The 15,213-nt window shown below is 36.4% G+C and overlaps 1 protein-coding gene across 2 annotated transcripts in view; it reads left to right on the top strand.

Annotated features, from left to right (window-relative positions):
- The window catches only part of LOC136038101 (BLOC-1-related complex subunit 8 homolog), a 35,341-nt gene extending 20,606 nt beyond the window's left edge, over positions 1 to 14,735 (top strand). For both annotated transcript variants that reach the window (XM_065721114.1, XM_065721115.1), the window contains exons 4-5: positions 509 to 616; positions 14,515 to 14,735. In XM_065721114.1, the coding sequence (XP_065577186.1) occupies positions 509 to 616; positions 14,515 to 14,644 (238 nt within the window). In that variant the 3' untranslated portion in view covers positions 14,645 to 14,735. The remainder of the gene's footprint in view (positions 1 to 508; positions 617 to 14,514) is intronic.
- The last annotated feature ends 478 nt before the right edge of the window (positions 14,736 to 15,213 follow it).

Below are 15,213 nucleotides of genomic sequence, written 5' to 3'. Positions count from 1 at the left end.
GATCACCCCTGGGGAAAAAAACAACAAAAAAAAACAAATAAACACGCATCCGTGATCTGCCTTCTGGCAAAAAATACAAAATTCCACATTTTTGTAGACAGGAGCTTGAAACTTCTACAATAGGGTTCTCTGATACGCTGAATCAGATGGTGTGATTTTCGTTAAGATTCTATGACTTTTAGGGATTGTTTCTCCCTATTTTCTAAAATAAGGCAAATTTTCTCAGGCTCGTAACTTTTGATGGGTAAGATTAAATTTGATGAAACTTATATATTTAAAATCAGAATTAAAATGCAATTCTTTTGATGTAGCTATTGGTATCAAAATTCCATTTTTTAGAGTTTTGGTTACTATTGAGCCGGGTCGCTCCTTACTACAGTTCGTTACCACGGACTGTTTGATAAGTTATGGACTGAGACTCAGGCACCCTGTTCTCCACCTGAGTTTTTAGAACTGCCATTTCTTTAACAATTGAATTCATTCAGATATTGTTTATTTAAAATTGCAGGGCAATTCAAGGAATATTAAAATCTGAAGAAACGGTTTCCAACATAAAAGAACATCTGAAGAATGCCATTTTTTTCCGTCAGCAACTCCTGTTTGAAGAAAAGAAAAGGTAAGTGGAATTTACTCTTTTGTCTACTATTTGAAAGCATCAAAGTTTCAGTAGCGAAACATACATAGGTGGCAAAAATATTAGGGGCTAAACATAAAACATAGAAAAAGTGCCACTTACGGGTTAATTTGGAAGTCTCTCCTCTATCTCCATAGTATTACAAATAATTGCAAAATGTTCAGAATAATATTTTACAGTTTGCAGTAAATCATCGTTAGAAACCTCATTTTTGGTTGAAGCATGACCACTTTTTACGTTTTATTCATTACATTCATCTCTGCTTGTAATAAAACTGATTAAAATTAGCAATGAAAGTGATGTAGCCAAGATTGATCATGATGCAAAAAGGGAATATTTGTAGCTTATCTATATTATGACACTGAACTGGAATATGGTCAATTGTAATCCCTAACTTGTGTGATCACAATAGTGGTTTAGCTTGGAGCTCAGACATCCGTTGTGGTTGGCAAATTTGCTGCTCTTTTATGGAAACTAACGTTTGACCAGTATAAACTCACTTCTTTGTTAGCTATTAATATATTGACTAAGAGCGCAATCGCGGTAAAGCTAAAGCTTGTGAAGCGGGCATAAAAAAAAATTCAATCGTAGGTAATTAGGTTTACGAGACCCTTTCATCTTCCTTACTCCAGAACTAGAAAAGAATAATTGAGGCTTCAAAAAATTAAAGTTTGGATGCGTCGTTGCGCTACAAAATTCACTATTGCTTATACCGAACACTGAAATTGATGTAATCTTAATTACTGATAGAATGTTCTTTTCGTTATGAGGGTATTCTACTAACCTTGGTAGAACTTCGTTCATTTGACTTATGATAGGAGTCAATTTAAGGTAGGAAATCAAGGAGGAGCAATATCTAGGGCCATTCAGCTTCGAAGGGTTCAAATCTTCTCTATCAGACTAATCCTTGTTCATGAGCTGGAAGAAGACGAAGATACAAGTATCTAAGTATACATAACGTCATAAATTCCTGTTTTATACCCTTACAAGTAATTTTGTTGGGAAGGCGTTCTTAAAAACTCTCTTAATTGTGTTTGATCCTCTCCACAGACGAAGGAACCCCTTAATGGCAAGACCTTTCCCCGTCATTTGTGACCTTTTTAAGACACGATTTAATCGGTGTAATTACAGTCATAAGGTTTCTAGACCTTAAGAGGCTTATACGTAAATTGTGAAGGGACCGCGCGTTCCTTGTTTTTATTAAATAAAAAAAAACTAATTTTTTTAGCTGAAAGTAAGGAGCGACCTTAAAACTTAAAACGAACAGAAATTACTCCGTATATGAAATGGGTTGTCCCCTCCGCAATCCCTCGCTCTTTACGCTAAAGCTTTTAATTGTTTTAAAAAATAGAATTGTGGCAAAGAGTCAAATTTTAGCGTAAAGAGCGAGGGATTGCGGAGGGGACAATCCATTTCATATACGGAGTAATTTCTGTTCGTTTTAAGTTTTAATGTCGCTCCTTACTTTCAGCTAAAAAAATTAGTTTTTTTTTATTTAATTTCTGAACTTTTTTGAATTAATGCATGTTTGGTTTTGGCTCTCCGCACATAAATTATTAAAATGAAATTTGTATATTAATTCTTTTTTTTGGCTAAATGGCTTTCTCTTAGTTTTGATCAGACGATTTTGAGAAATAAGGGGTGGAGAAGGAGGTCTAGTTGCCCTCCAATTTTTCGGTTACTTAAAAATGCAACTAGAACTTTTAATTTTTAACGAATGTTTTTATTAGTAAAAAATATACGTAACTTAAGAATTAACTTACGTAACAAACTTTCATAATCTTATATTTTTATTATGTATACGAGGGGGTTTGTACCCTCGTTAATACCTCGCTCTTTACACTAAATCGTAAGTTTTGTCCCAATTCTTTAAGAATGACCCCTGAATCAGAAAGGCCGTAGAATAAATAGTTGAAATTACTAAAAATACTTTAGCATAAAGAGCGAGGTATTTATCTCCTCCTAAATACCTCGCTCTTTATGCTAAAGTATTTTTAGAACCCCTCATATGCGTAATAATCTCTGTTCGTTTTAAGTTTCCATGCTACTCCTTCCTTTCATTTGAAAAAGACGTTTTCATGTTTATTTTTCATTGTTTTCTTATTGTAATGCTAGAAAATCCTGCGCCCTTTTCATTGAATTTTTCTTGCCCCATGACAGATTCCTCCAAGGAAAGATCCTCCAACATAGCCCCCTCGCCTCAGCCCCACCCCCAAACAAAATAAAATACCCCTGAAAACGTCTGTACACTTCCCAATAACCATTACTATATGTAAACACTGGTCAAAGTTTGTAACTTGCAGCCCCTTCCCCAGGGATTGTGGGGAGTAAGTCATCCCCAAAGACATAGTTATTATGGTTTTCGACTATGCTGAACAAAATGGCTATCTCAAAATTTTGATTCGTTGACTTTGGGAAAAAATGAGCGTGGGAGGGGGCCTAGATGCCCTCTAATTTTTTTGGTCACTTAAAAAGGGCACTAGGACTTTTCATTTCCGTTAGAATGAGCCCTCTTGCGACATTCTAGGACCATTTGGTCGATAAGATGACCCCTGGGAAAAAGAAAAAAAAAAAACAACAAAAAAACAAACAAATAAACACGCACCCGTGATTTGTCTTCTGGCAAAAAATACAAAATTTCACATTTTTGTAGATAGGAGCTTGAAACTTCTACAGTAGGGTTCTCTGATACGCTGAATCTGATGGTGTCATTTTCGTTAAGATTCTACGACTTTTAGGGGGTGTTTCCCCTAATTTCCCCTTTATTTTCTTAAATAAGGCAAATTTTCTCAGGCTCGTAACTTTTGATGGGCAAGACTAAACTTGATGAAACTTATATATTTAAAATCAGCATTAAAATGCGATTCTTTTGATGTAGCTATTGATATCAAAATTCAATTTTTTAGAGTTTTGGTTACTATTGAGCCGGGTCGCTCCTTACTACAGTTCGTTACCACGAACTGTTTGACTAGTAGATATAAGAAGATTGCAAAACATCACGCCATCATCTCCTCAGACCAATTGCCTCTCTGAACCTATAACCAGGTATTGCTTCAATACTGAGACGAATAACAAAACAAAACTAGTGTATTATCGTTATTGCCGCTATTAAATTACTTGTTCGTATTGTTACCCAAAAGCAAAGTATCCTTTCTACCATTATGTGCCAAATAATCCACTACACAAATAAGACGACGGGGCTTTAGAGGACTGATATGAGGAATTGAAATTATTAATATATATAAGGTGCTCTCAACCGTCTACAAGGTTTGTCATCTACGAGAATTATATTGCGTAACTTATCGGTGCATGCTTTTTCATCCCTATTCAGGTGTCCTTGTCACCCAAAATCACGCCACTTACACTTCAGAGTGCGATCAGTCAATGAAGACGAAGGTAAAAGGAAGTCTCACTATCTTGTAAATCGGTCTAATATAAAATGATTTAAACTCATCAATTGACCAAAACGTAATATGTGCACGCTGCTACTAATATTGCTACTACTGCTGCTGCAACTACTACTTGTATTACAACTACTACTAGACCTGTTGATGGGTTGTTGAACTATATTAAAACAGATTATGAACATATAGCTTATTGGAAAGGCATATTGGCATTATCATGGCGACGGCTTATTGTATTAAGTTGAAACTTCCAGGGCTTGATGAGGGGATATTCAAATGACCAAAATACAATATATGCCCATTATTAATGGTACTACTGTTAGTACTACTACTAGTCCTACAACTAGTACCACTAGTCCTCCTGCTACTACTACCGTGACTACTACTACAACTAATTCTAATGGTATGTTTGCGGCATTTTCAGGAAATATTTAGGGGGAAAGTTGAACTAAGACAACAACATGGTGTCTGCATGCAGGTTTTCAAATGGGTATATCAGCAATATTTTGGCGAGTGAAGATGAAACTTTCTGCGCTTGTTAGGGGGGGTGTTGAACTGACAAAAGGGGAATATTTTCAACTACTATTTCTTCCACTACTGCTACTTCTACTGCTGCTACTAAAGCTAAGGGTATTAAGCCAGAAATGTTTGAGAATGTTGAAACGGTGTTGAACTAAATTAAAACACGCTGTTGGCATACAAGGTGTTAAAAGGACGTATCATCAATGCCCCGGGATCGGTTTAGGTTATTGAAACATTCAGGGTATGTTGAGTTGGATGTTGAAAAAAAACAAACGGGGTTATGGGCTTACTGCGACTAATGCTATGACTACCAAAATTATTCCTACTAATGAAGCTAAGGGTATTAATGTGAAGCTTTCAAGAATGTTAAGGTGGATGTTGAATCAAACCTAACTATGAACATGTAGATTATCAAAAGGGTGTAACAGCAATATCTTATAAACGGCTTATATTATTAAGTTGGAACTTTCAGGGTATGTTGTGGCAGATTCTGAACTAACAAAAGGTACTTTGTGTATGCTACTAATGCTACTACTACGATTGCTATAGCTAGTGGTGCTAATGGCATTAAGGTGAAGCTTTAGGGAATGTTTAGATTGCGCTGTCTGACTAAAGAGCCATGTGGACACAATTCATTATTTTTTCCTTATTTTTCACAACGGCACTTCGTATAGAAGGAATTATCGTAGAAACCTCTGAAGAATCTCATTTGACTGAAAGTTCTATTGCCCCTTTTAAGATTCAGAAGCTGTTTGAGGGCAAGCAACCCCCTCCCAAGCCCATTAAGTTTCCTACCACATCCAGTCAAAATTACGAGATAGCCATTTTTTCAGCATAGTTTGAAGGTATAGTAACTTTGTCCCTTGGGATATTGGGGATATCAACTCCCCACAGCCCTCAGTGCACTCTGTCCATTGTTCATATATAGTATTTGTTACTGGGAAAGAGGGCGTGTTTGATTGTTAGTGTTCAAAAAAGCCACGGGGCTTCAAGTGAAGCTTTCAGAGAATGCTGAGGGGAGCGTTGAACTAAATCAAAACATGTTATGTGCATACATGTTGTCAAAAGGGGAAAACTCAGGAATGACTGAGGGTATTAAGTTGGAACTTTTGGAGAATGATGAGGGGGCGATCAATTGACCAAGAGCATGTTGAGGGGATATTGAATCAATCAAAAGCCCTGAGAATTATTTACGGTCAGGGCCAAGTACTCTACATTCTCCTCTTCAAGGAATTCCGCCTCCCTACCTCGGCAGCCCGACGTGTTACTCTTTGTAATAATTTTGGAAATAATCTGCATCGTAACCCACGCTTTCACTGTATACTCCCAGCCCCTCATTGGCCACCAAAGCCCCTTTTACCCCTATCAAAAGTACAATAAATCCCGATTCTAAATCCTATTAATGCAAGAACTAAGCGTTACAGAAAAAACTTTGTGCTAGCGTCCGTTGAAATCATAAATAAGCGAAAATTGGAATGTATCATGTTAATGTGTCATGTGTATTGTTAATGTGTTAGTTTGTTTGTTTCATTCTTTTTTGAAAGACCAGTCGGATTCATCGATGTATGTTTTTATAATGTACTTAAGTTTGTCCTTATGTACTCATTCTTATTAATTTTACTTATGTTACTTACATTTTACTTATGTACTCTTTTTTATTCATTTTATTTATTGTACTTATTTTTATTTGACAGGCCAGTTATATTCATCGGTGTAGGCTCTGTTTTTATATTGTACTTATATTTTTTTTATACTACAATTTAGACTAGCTGACAGAAAACAACAAGTTTGGCAATGTTTTATGTTGTGAGAGTTTGCTTGTTTATAAAGTACTATTCATTCATTCACTATATGTATGCTACCACTATAGTATTCGTACTATTACGACTGCTACCACTCCTACTTCTATTGAGGTTAAGGATATTAAGCTGAAACTTTAAGGGAATATTTAGCGGGTGTGGAGTTAAATCAAAACATACTGTGTGCGTTTAAGTTACCAAAAAGATTTATGAGCTATTTCTCAGGAACAAGTGCAATGTTCTGGTCTTTAGAAGGCACAGGAGGACTAAGCTCTACTCCTCTTAGTTTCCGGTTGCTTTGTGCTTGACTTGGCTATTTATTGCAATTTTCGTTCATTTTGGGTTTCATTTATTTATTGATGGTGATTTATGGTAGTTTTACGCTTGTAAAATTATTTAACTATATTTCTCCTCATTTTTTTCACTGTTTTTTAAAAAACTTCTCACTTTTTTTCTTTAAAAAATTTCTTTCGAGGAAAAAGTGATTCTCTTTTCTAATTGTCCTAAATTAAACATCAAGTTCAAACCATTTTATATAGGATGGTAGACAAGAGCTGTGACATAATATTAGATTGATCGCCCGATATTGGCACCTTCAGTGGTAGCTAGCCGGGAACCTGACCACAAAGAATTCAAGGTGCTGCAGTGGCAATTCTGGCCTCTCTTGCACCTGGGGTGAAACCTTGATTAGCCCCCCCCCCCTGTTTCTCAAGAATTTTCCAGTCAAATTTTAACAAAACGATCATTTATTAACAAAATTTTTCATTAATTTAACTTGACTTTTTTTGCTATACCCTCTGTAAAATTATTAATTATTTCAACATCCTGTAAAATACGAACAGGTTTGAATATAAGATGTATATACAAAAAATTGTAGTTAATTAAATTTGCTCTACTTACTTTTTATTTTCAAGGAACGGTGATGCAGATATGCGGAAATGCAAATTTTAGATTCAATTTGCTTATACTTACTGGTAAATGTGCTCTCTACTTTATTTTAATAAAAATGAAATTTCAAAAATTACAAAATGATTATAACCGTTAATTATTTTATTTAAAATTTTCGAGCCATAACATAGTATTTACGTGACGGTAAGACTGCAAATGTTATTGTAAACCGAAGACTGGCAGGATCAATACAAGATACTAAGGTATATACGAGTGCTGTTGTTGATGTTAAAAGTAAAAATCACCATCTAGTAGGGTCTAGGGTTAATTTAAAGCTGAAATTTTGGAAGGCTGAATAACTTCTTGAAAGTTCTGACGTTGGTAGACTCCAGGATTAGAATTTGAGAGAAATTTTCCGGGAACAGTTAAATACCAAACTGGAGAGTTTAAAATTTGAAAATGGAGAAGTTGATGGAACAATTATAGGAGAATTATTTGTGAAGTTGCTGATGGTGTCATAGAGAACAAAGTTAGGAACGCAGCTAGGAATATTTATGAAAAAGCTTTATGTTTAATAGAGGGGAGAAGGGGCTTGTACAAGAATTATCGGAGTGATAGAACAAATAAAAATAAGAAGAATGTAAAGAAAGTGGAGAAAGCACTAAAATATGAACTAAGGAGGTGTGAAGTAGAGACTGTGGATAAAATTACCGAGGATCTCGAAGACGCAGCTAGACGGCGTAATAGTAAAATATTGTGCTGGCATTTTAATGAATTGAGAGGGAGCAGTCAAACCGGACTTGCCCCAGTTAATAATAGGAACCTGTGCGAAACCGAGATAGAGTTGTAGGAAAAGATTGCGAAGAAAATGAAGAAGTATTTAATGCTCTTATGTGAAGGAAGATTTGTTTTGTGAGGAAGAAGTAGCGACAGTATTAAAAAATAATAAGGCCTTAAGTTCTGATAATGTGGTAAATGAGTTTCTTAAATATGGTGGTTTTGAGGTTAGAGATAAGTTACTGAAGATTGTCAATAAGATTTTTGAAAAGGAAGAAGTATCTAGCGATTTTAGGAAAAACCTAATCAAACGACTATACAAGAAAGGTGATAAGAGTGAGTGTGGTAATTATTGAGGCGTTAGCCTTGTCTCTATAGGCAGCAAATTACTTAGTAATAGGATACTTTTTAGACTGGGAGATGTAAAAGTTTTAGGAGAAGAATAGTGCGGTTTTAGGAAGGGTAGAGGATATGTCAACCAAAATTTCACCCTTGGATTAATAATTGAGAAGTGCCTGAGTTATCAAATACATTTAGTCCTTAGTTTTATAGATTATGAGCAAGCGTCAGATTCTGTTGATACAAGAGCTTTAGCAAAGGTCTTATCCTTGTATGGTATACCAGACATATACATTGATTAGTGCTATGTATGAGAATAACACTGCTGCGGTTAAGCTAGGGAATGAGGTTAGCAGCTGGTTTCGTATTCAAGATTTTTATTTCACACAATATAAACAAACACAAATAATTGAATAAAGTCAAAAGGGAGCTGAACTTGAAAAGAAGGCCATCTATTATTACCTTAATTTCGTATCCAGCAAAAATAAAGATAAAAATGTAATAAAAAATTAAGCAGGGTTGTATATTCTATCCCCCTTTATATGGATCATTTTGGTGGACTTTTGACTTAAAGAGCACAGGAAAGCCAATGGGAAAACACAGAATCAAATGGAAAAGAAAAAAATCCCTGGACTCAGATTATGCTGATCATTTAAGCATCCTAGATGAAAGTGTGACCAATATCAAGGAACTATTAGAGGTTTTGCGAGTTCAGGCTGCTAGATTAGGTTTGAAGATTAATGTTAAGAAGACTAAGTCGCTAAAGATAGGAATAAGTGAAGATGAAAAGGTGACGTTGGGGAACGAAAAGATTGATCAATTGGAATGCTTCACTTACCTTGGCAGCATTATTAGTAAAGACGGTGGGAGCAGTGAAGATGTTAAAAGTAGAATAGTAAAGGCTCGGGGTGTTTTTTCACAATAGAAGAAAGTTTAGAATAATAGGAAGATAAGTCTGCGAACCAAGATTAGAATATTGGAAGCTAAAGTGATAACAGTGGTCAGATATGGTTCTTAAACATTGGCCCTCCTAAAACGGACGATAATTTGCTAGATGGATGTTTTCCAGAGAAATTGCCTACGGATTGTTTCAATCCAGCTTTCTAGGGCTACAATGAGAAAAACGTCGAGATGGTTAGGGCACGTTCTGCGGTCAAAGGATGATAGATTGCCGAAGATTGTCCTTTTCGGTCAACCGTCTAGGGCTAAATGGAAAGCAGGTTGTCCGCGGTTAGGGTTGAAGAATGTCATGAAGAAAGATTTAGGACAAATAGGAACTTCCTGGGAGGATGTAAAGAGGGAGGCTTTAAATCGATTACGATGGAGATGGAGCGTCCGTAGCTGTGTTGGCCTCAAGTGGCTTGGTGCTGCTCTCCACTCGTTCTGAAGCAGTGCTGCAGCAATAACGTCTTCCCATTCAGGTGCTAACAAGGTCAGAGCCGTCCTCATAAGGATTTTGTTATTGATGAGTTGTACGGTTCCTACGATTTGGTATGTCTCCAGGAGCATCATCTCACTGCTTCAAGTTTGAATTTTTTGCGTCGAAGTCAGCATCATACTGCGTTCCTGAGTCCAGAAAAAGCTACTGGTGGTCGCCCTTCCGGCGGACTAGCCTGTGTCTTTAAACGGGACATTCATCTACCCTCCCCAGTACTCTTCTACTCCGACGAATTTTTTTTGGCTGTGCGTGTCGGCAGTATTGTATTTATAAACTCTTATCTCCCATATGAAGGATACTCGCTCAGATCCTTAACTAAATTCGGAAAGGCGTGTGGTCTGCTTAAGAATCTTGTGAATCAGGTACTGTTAAACTCTCTACAGTATATAATAATTGGGTACCTAAATACTGACATTAATCTATCTTCTGTGAGAAGTGAATTGCTTTTTGAGTGTCTTCCTTCGTACCACGTTGTGCCCAAATCCCACAATTTTTCATATGTTCATCATTCTGGAAGCACAAGTGATATTGACCATATTATTTGCTCGCCTGGTATTATCTCTTCTTCTGCTTCTGTTCATGTTAACGAGCAAGACACTGACTACATGCCAATTTCAGCAACATTTACAATGGATATTGATCTATCGGAAACCAATTGCTCGCGAGAAAAATCGAAGTGGTTTGAAAAAAGTAATTGGAGCAAAGCCAATATACCGCACTACATCTCTACCTTGACAACCCTTCTTTCTACCATGCCTGTTCCATATCGTCTTCTTCAGAGCCAGGTACCTACGAATGGTAAAGCCGATATTGACTGTTGTTATAACCAACTTGTGATGTGTATGAAAAGGGCAGAAGAAGCTGCCGTACCTCGACAGTGTATTCGTAAAAGAACACAAAAACCTATCTCGCCAATGGACCCTTGTTTAAAGTCGATAAAAAATAAAGCAAAATTATGGCTCCAGATATGGAATGAATGTGGTCGGCCAAGTTCTGGGTGTGTCGCTGATATCAAACGTAAAACTAAAACCAATTATAAGCGTTATCTGAGGTCGGCACGTTACCGCGGTATGGATTTCCCTGTAAGTAGTCAATTCTGACAAGATAAATGATGAAACTATGACAAGTAATTGCCTTCCACCTTCAGCTTGGTATAAACATTATTCTTCGATTTTTTCAGTGATTAATTATTCAGTGCATTCTGTATATACTCGCCTTCTTACCCCCCTCTTTAGTACAACGTTTTCGCAACGCCATATAGTGCCCATATCTTTTTCTTCCGTAATTAATGCTGTTAAAAGTTTAAAATCTAATTCAATAGATAAGGATGGTATTTCTAAGATGCATATGCCGATTGAATGCACCCCCCTTATATCTCACTTTCAGCTTCTTTTTCAAATGTGTCTATGTACTTCATAGGTACCTGAGAGTTTTCTGTGTGGCACTGTTTCGTCAATTTTAAAAAGGGGAAAGTCACCGACTGATTGTTCTTGCTATCGACCTATTACTGTATCTTGTAATATTAGTAAGGTTTTTGAGTATATCCCTCTACCATTTTTGACTAGTACTATTATTGAGGATGAGCACCAATTTGGTTTTCGAAGCGGGGTGGGTTGTCAGCATGCACATAAGATTCTGTCTTCTCTATTGGCTGATAATTCTTCCAAGGGAAATGGTCTTTATATTTGTGCTTTGGATCTTTCGAAAGCGTTTGATAGTGTGGTCCATAGTCAGCTCATTTTTTCCCTGTATAATTCTGGGGTCAATCTCTCTGTTATAATGCTTCTTAGGTTTTGGTATTCAAATTCGTTTCTTCAATTAAGATCTGCACCAGACACTATTATAAGAATGCGAAGAGGAGTTAGGCAGGGTGGTGTTCTGTCCCCTACGCTTTTTAAGATTTGTATTTCTAGTGTGCTGGCTAAGATTTCAGGTACATACCTTTCTGGTCTTGCGGATGTTTCTTATCTTGCATATGCTGACGACTTGCTTCTGATTAGCCGTTCCAAAAAGGGTCTTTCCAAAATGGTCTCTATAGTTTCTGATGCTTTCTCTGATATTGGCCTTTCAATTAATATAGATAAATGTGAGTTTCCCTATAACTGTACTACTGCTACTCCCCTTCACTGTAATAACTTCACTATTCCTCTTGTTGATTGTATTCGTTGGCTTGGTATCTCTATTACTAACAATCTTTCGAGCTTACGTCATCTTGTTGATTGTATTCGTTGGCTTGGTATCTCTATTACTAACAATCTTTCGAGCTTACGTCAACGTACTGTTTGTGATATAAGTAAAAAGATTCAGATTGGTTAAGCAAAAATTGTTGCAAATAGAGGGAAGTATAATAGACGTGCGCTGGCTAAACTTTATTCTACTTTCTGTGATCATTCTGTCCTTTATGCTTCAGGTCTTTTCCCCCTTCTTAATAATGGTAATTTAAAAACGATTCGGATAAATTATTTCAAATTTTGCAAATTTCTTCCACCTTGGACAAAAAACCGGACTCTTGTTAAAAAAATTTCAGTTCCTGATATAACTTTTAAAGTTGGAGATTCTTCACAGACAACTCTCCAGTACAGCTTCTGCGCGCCTATCCCCTCACCACCGTCTTATCCGTTTTTTTCGTTGACTTTGTGTGTGCATTTGTTTTTCTCTGTGTTTTTTTTTAATTTCATTTTTTGTGTGTATTATTTAATTTTTTCGTATTAACGTAAAACATTTCTATTGTCATTACTTTTCATTTTTTGTATGTTTTGCTTTTTTGTGTGTATTTAATTGTTTGTACTCCACATTTTAATACTTTTATAGTGTTGTTGTGGGTAAGAAATAAATTATTATTATTATTATATCTCGGTCGAAAGTATGCCACAAGGTGTTCTTTGGACGACCTCGTCTTCTGCCGCCGTCTGATTTGCAATTGAAGACTTTCCGAGGAAGGGGGCCTTCTTTCATCCGGAGTACATGTCCTACATATGTCCACCTCTTCTTCCTTTGAACAGCAATGATGATAGGCAGGCCCATTCTCGTTTCTATTTCCGTGTTAACGGCCTCATTTTGTGATCGTTACATCCCAAGCCAGGAAGAAGGAGCAGGGCTTGGCGACAGGCTTTTTACCTGTCCCTTTAAAACGGATCCGGCAACGGAAACGTCGACAATAGCCTCGAATGAATTATCTTCTTCCTTTATAATTCTCACTTTACTAAAAAGTTAACAGACTGTTTCCAAAGTTACCGATTGAAATTGAAAATGTTTATTTTAGGCATCAACCTTCTAAAATCTTGAACCAAATAGAATTAAAAGAAGAAATAGCGAGGATATAAATGTCCTTTTAAAATAATAAAACTGTGTATTCATTCTAAGAAGTCTTTTGTTTTGTGACAAGTGAGGTAAAAACAGGGGCGTCGTTCTCGGCCATTTTTGTGCTGTAAATTGTAGGCCCCAGTAAGGACAAAAAGCTATGGAGAAGCTTAGGGGTTTAAAGCTATCAAAAACCTATGTGTAAGAACTCTTGGTTTTTGAAGATTGACACAACTAAAAAAAAACAACTAGTTTTTGCTTCAAGTCAAAACTTAGCTAGTGTGGGTTCTCCATGCTAGCTCATTTTTAAATGTCTTCAATTGCCTTCAAATGGATCACAGAACTGATAGACTGTTTGAATTACCCTTATTCTATGCTTGTCTACTTAAGTTCTGCCCTAGGATGGATGCTAGACTATCTATCAACAAGCGAAATAAATCATTTTTATACAGTTCTGAAGTTATGCCAGCTTTGCATCTCGCAGAGACTAGATCTCTTGGCTTTACTCTAATTAGCCATGGCTCTCGAGTTTTTTTTTTTTTTTTTATCACTTCCACCTAGTTGATTTTAATTCAAAAATCAACGGACTCGGTTGATTTGAAAATGCTTGTGCATTTGCTTTTGGAGAGGCACGTCCGCCTAGAGTCTTAAGCGGGCGACCGAGTTTTACGCGGGCGACCCTCCATTTACGGAGACCGAAAACCCTTATATGACTCTGCTTTCAACAAGCTTTTATTTTCTGGCTGAATAGATCACCCTCTCCCAAATTTTCATGGCTATTGGCTTTACCCCTTAAAAGTATTATAATAATAATGAGGCACAGTTCGCTTCTTACTCGTCGACGCTATTGTGTAGACCATGATTTGTACAAAATGTATTTTAATCTTGACGATCGAGGGGGATATAGACGCTAGCTAGAGAGCTCATCGATAGACTGGGATGAGTTGGTAATAAATTAAAAATGCATTCATATTAACAAATAGTTGGTTCACTTTTGTTTTGAATCAGGGTTGGAAAGGTTCTTTTTCAGTCACTGTTGATTTACCTAAAATCAATAAAAGCTTCAGTTCAAAATATCAGTGTAAAGTAAGATTTATAAATGTTGTTTTATTATAAATGAGTCTCTTTTCAAGAAATTTTCTAAGAAGATTTTTTAAGAATTTTTCCTTACAATCAGACGTACCAGCTGGCACTCACATAGCAACGTCGGGTGGTCATTTTCGCTTGTCAGAAGTTAGTATCCTTAGAAAAAAACTTCGCTTTAATCTAAGCATTCCATGGCTAACGTCTTCAGATCTACTGAGCTTCGTGCTTTCTGTTTCACTTTGCCTTAAGTTAATATCATTTTCCTTAATTGACATCTATGTCTTTTTATAAATGGAAACTGAGTTGTTAATGGTTTCTCTTTTACAGACTAAGGAGCAAAAAGTCAACTTCTGTCTACAAAAGGTTTTCCTCGCAAATTTCAAGCTCAGGAAACGAGGTCAATAGAGAAGGAACAGGAAGACCTGTCAGTATGCCCCCAGGAACGCTCAAACAATAGTGATTCCTCGCTAGTTACAATACGCTACTCAGTTCCTGCTTATTTATGTCTTTTGGTGTTTTCATTAAATCCAACACGTTTGTTCAATCAACCATTCAGAAGACAAATCCGTCAATCCTTCACAAGAAGCAGGGCCATTCTGTTCGGGGGGGGGGGGGTGAAGGATTTTTTCAGGGGAGTAGACCAAAAACTACGAGTCCAGAAATATTTTTGAGGGGTTTTGACAACAAGTTCGAAGATAGTGAAAGTAACTTTATTGAATAAGAAAAGGAAACAAAATCCACGCTCAACGTTTCGTTTTTTTTTAGTAAAAACACTGTGAAGTTTTGGAGTAATTTTACGAGCGAAATAAGATTCAATCGATTGCTTTGATGCTCAGATAAAAGAATATGACCAACTTACAAGAGGGAAAACTGGCGCTAGTATTGACAAAAATATCAACGCCATCTAGCGTTGGTTATTTTCAAGCTTCATAACTTATTATTACCTTATATATCTTATTACCTTATTAACTTATATTACCTTATACTACACTGATTCTGCGAATTATATGAATTTTTCCTAATAAA

The sequence above is a fragment of the Artemia franciscana genome, chromosome 17, assembly GCF_032884065.1.
Source record: "Artemia franciscana chromosome 17, ASM3288406v1, whole genome shotgun sequence".
In the NCBI taxonomy this organism is placed as follows: Eukaryota; Metazoa; Arthropoda; class Branchiopoda; order Anostraca; family Artemiidae; genus Artemia; species Artemia franciscana.
Note: the sequence above shows the minus strand (reverse complement) of the source record. Positions and strands in the feature narration are given on the sequence as shown.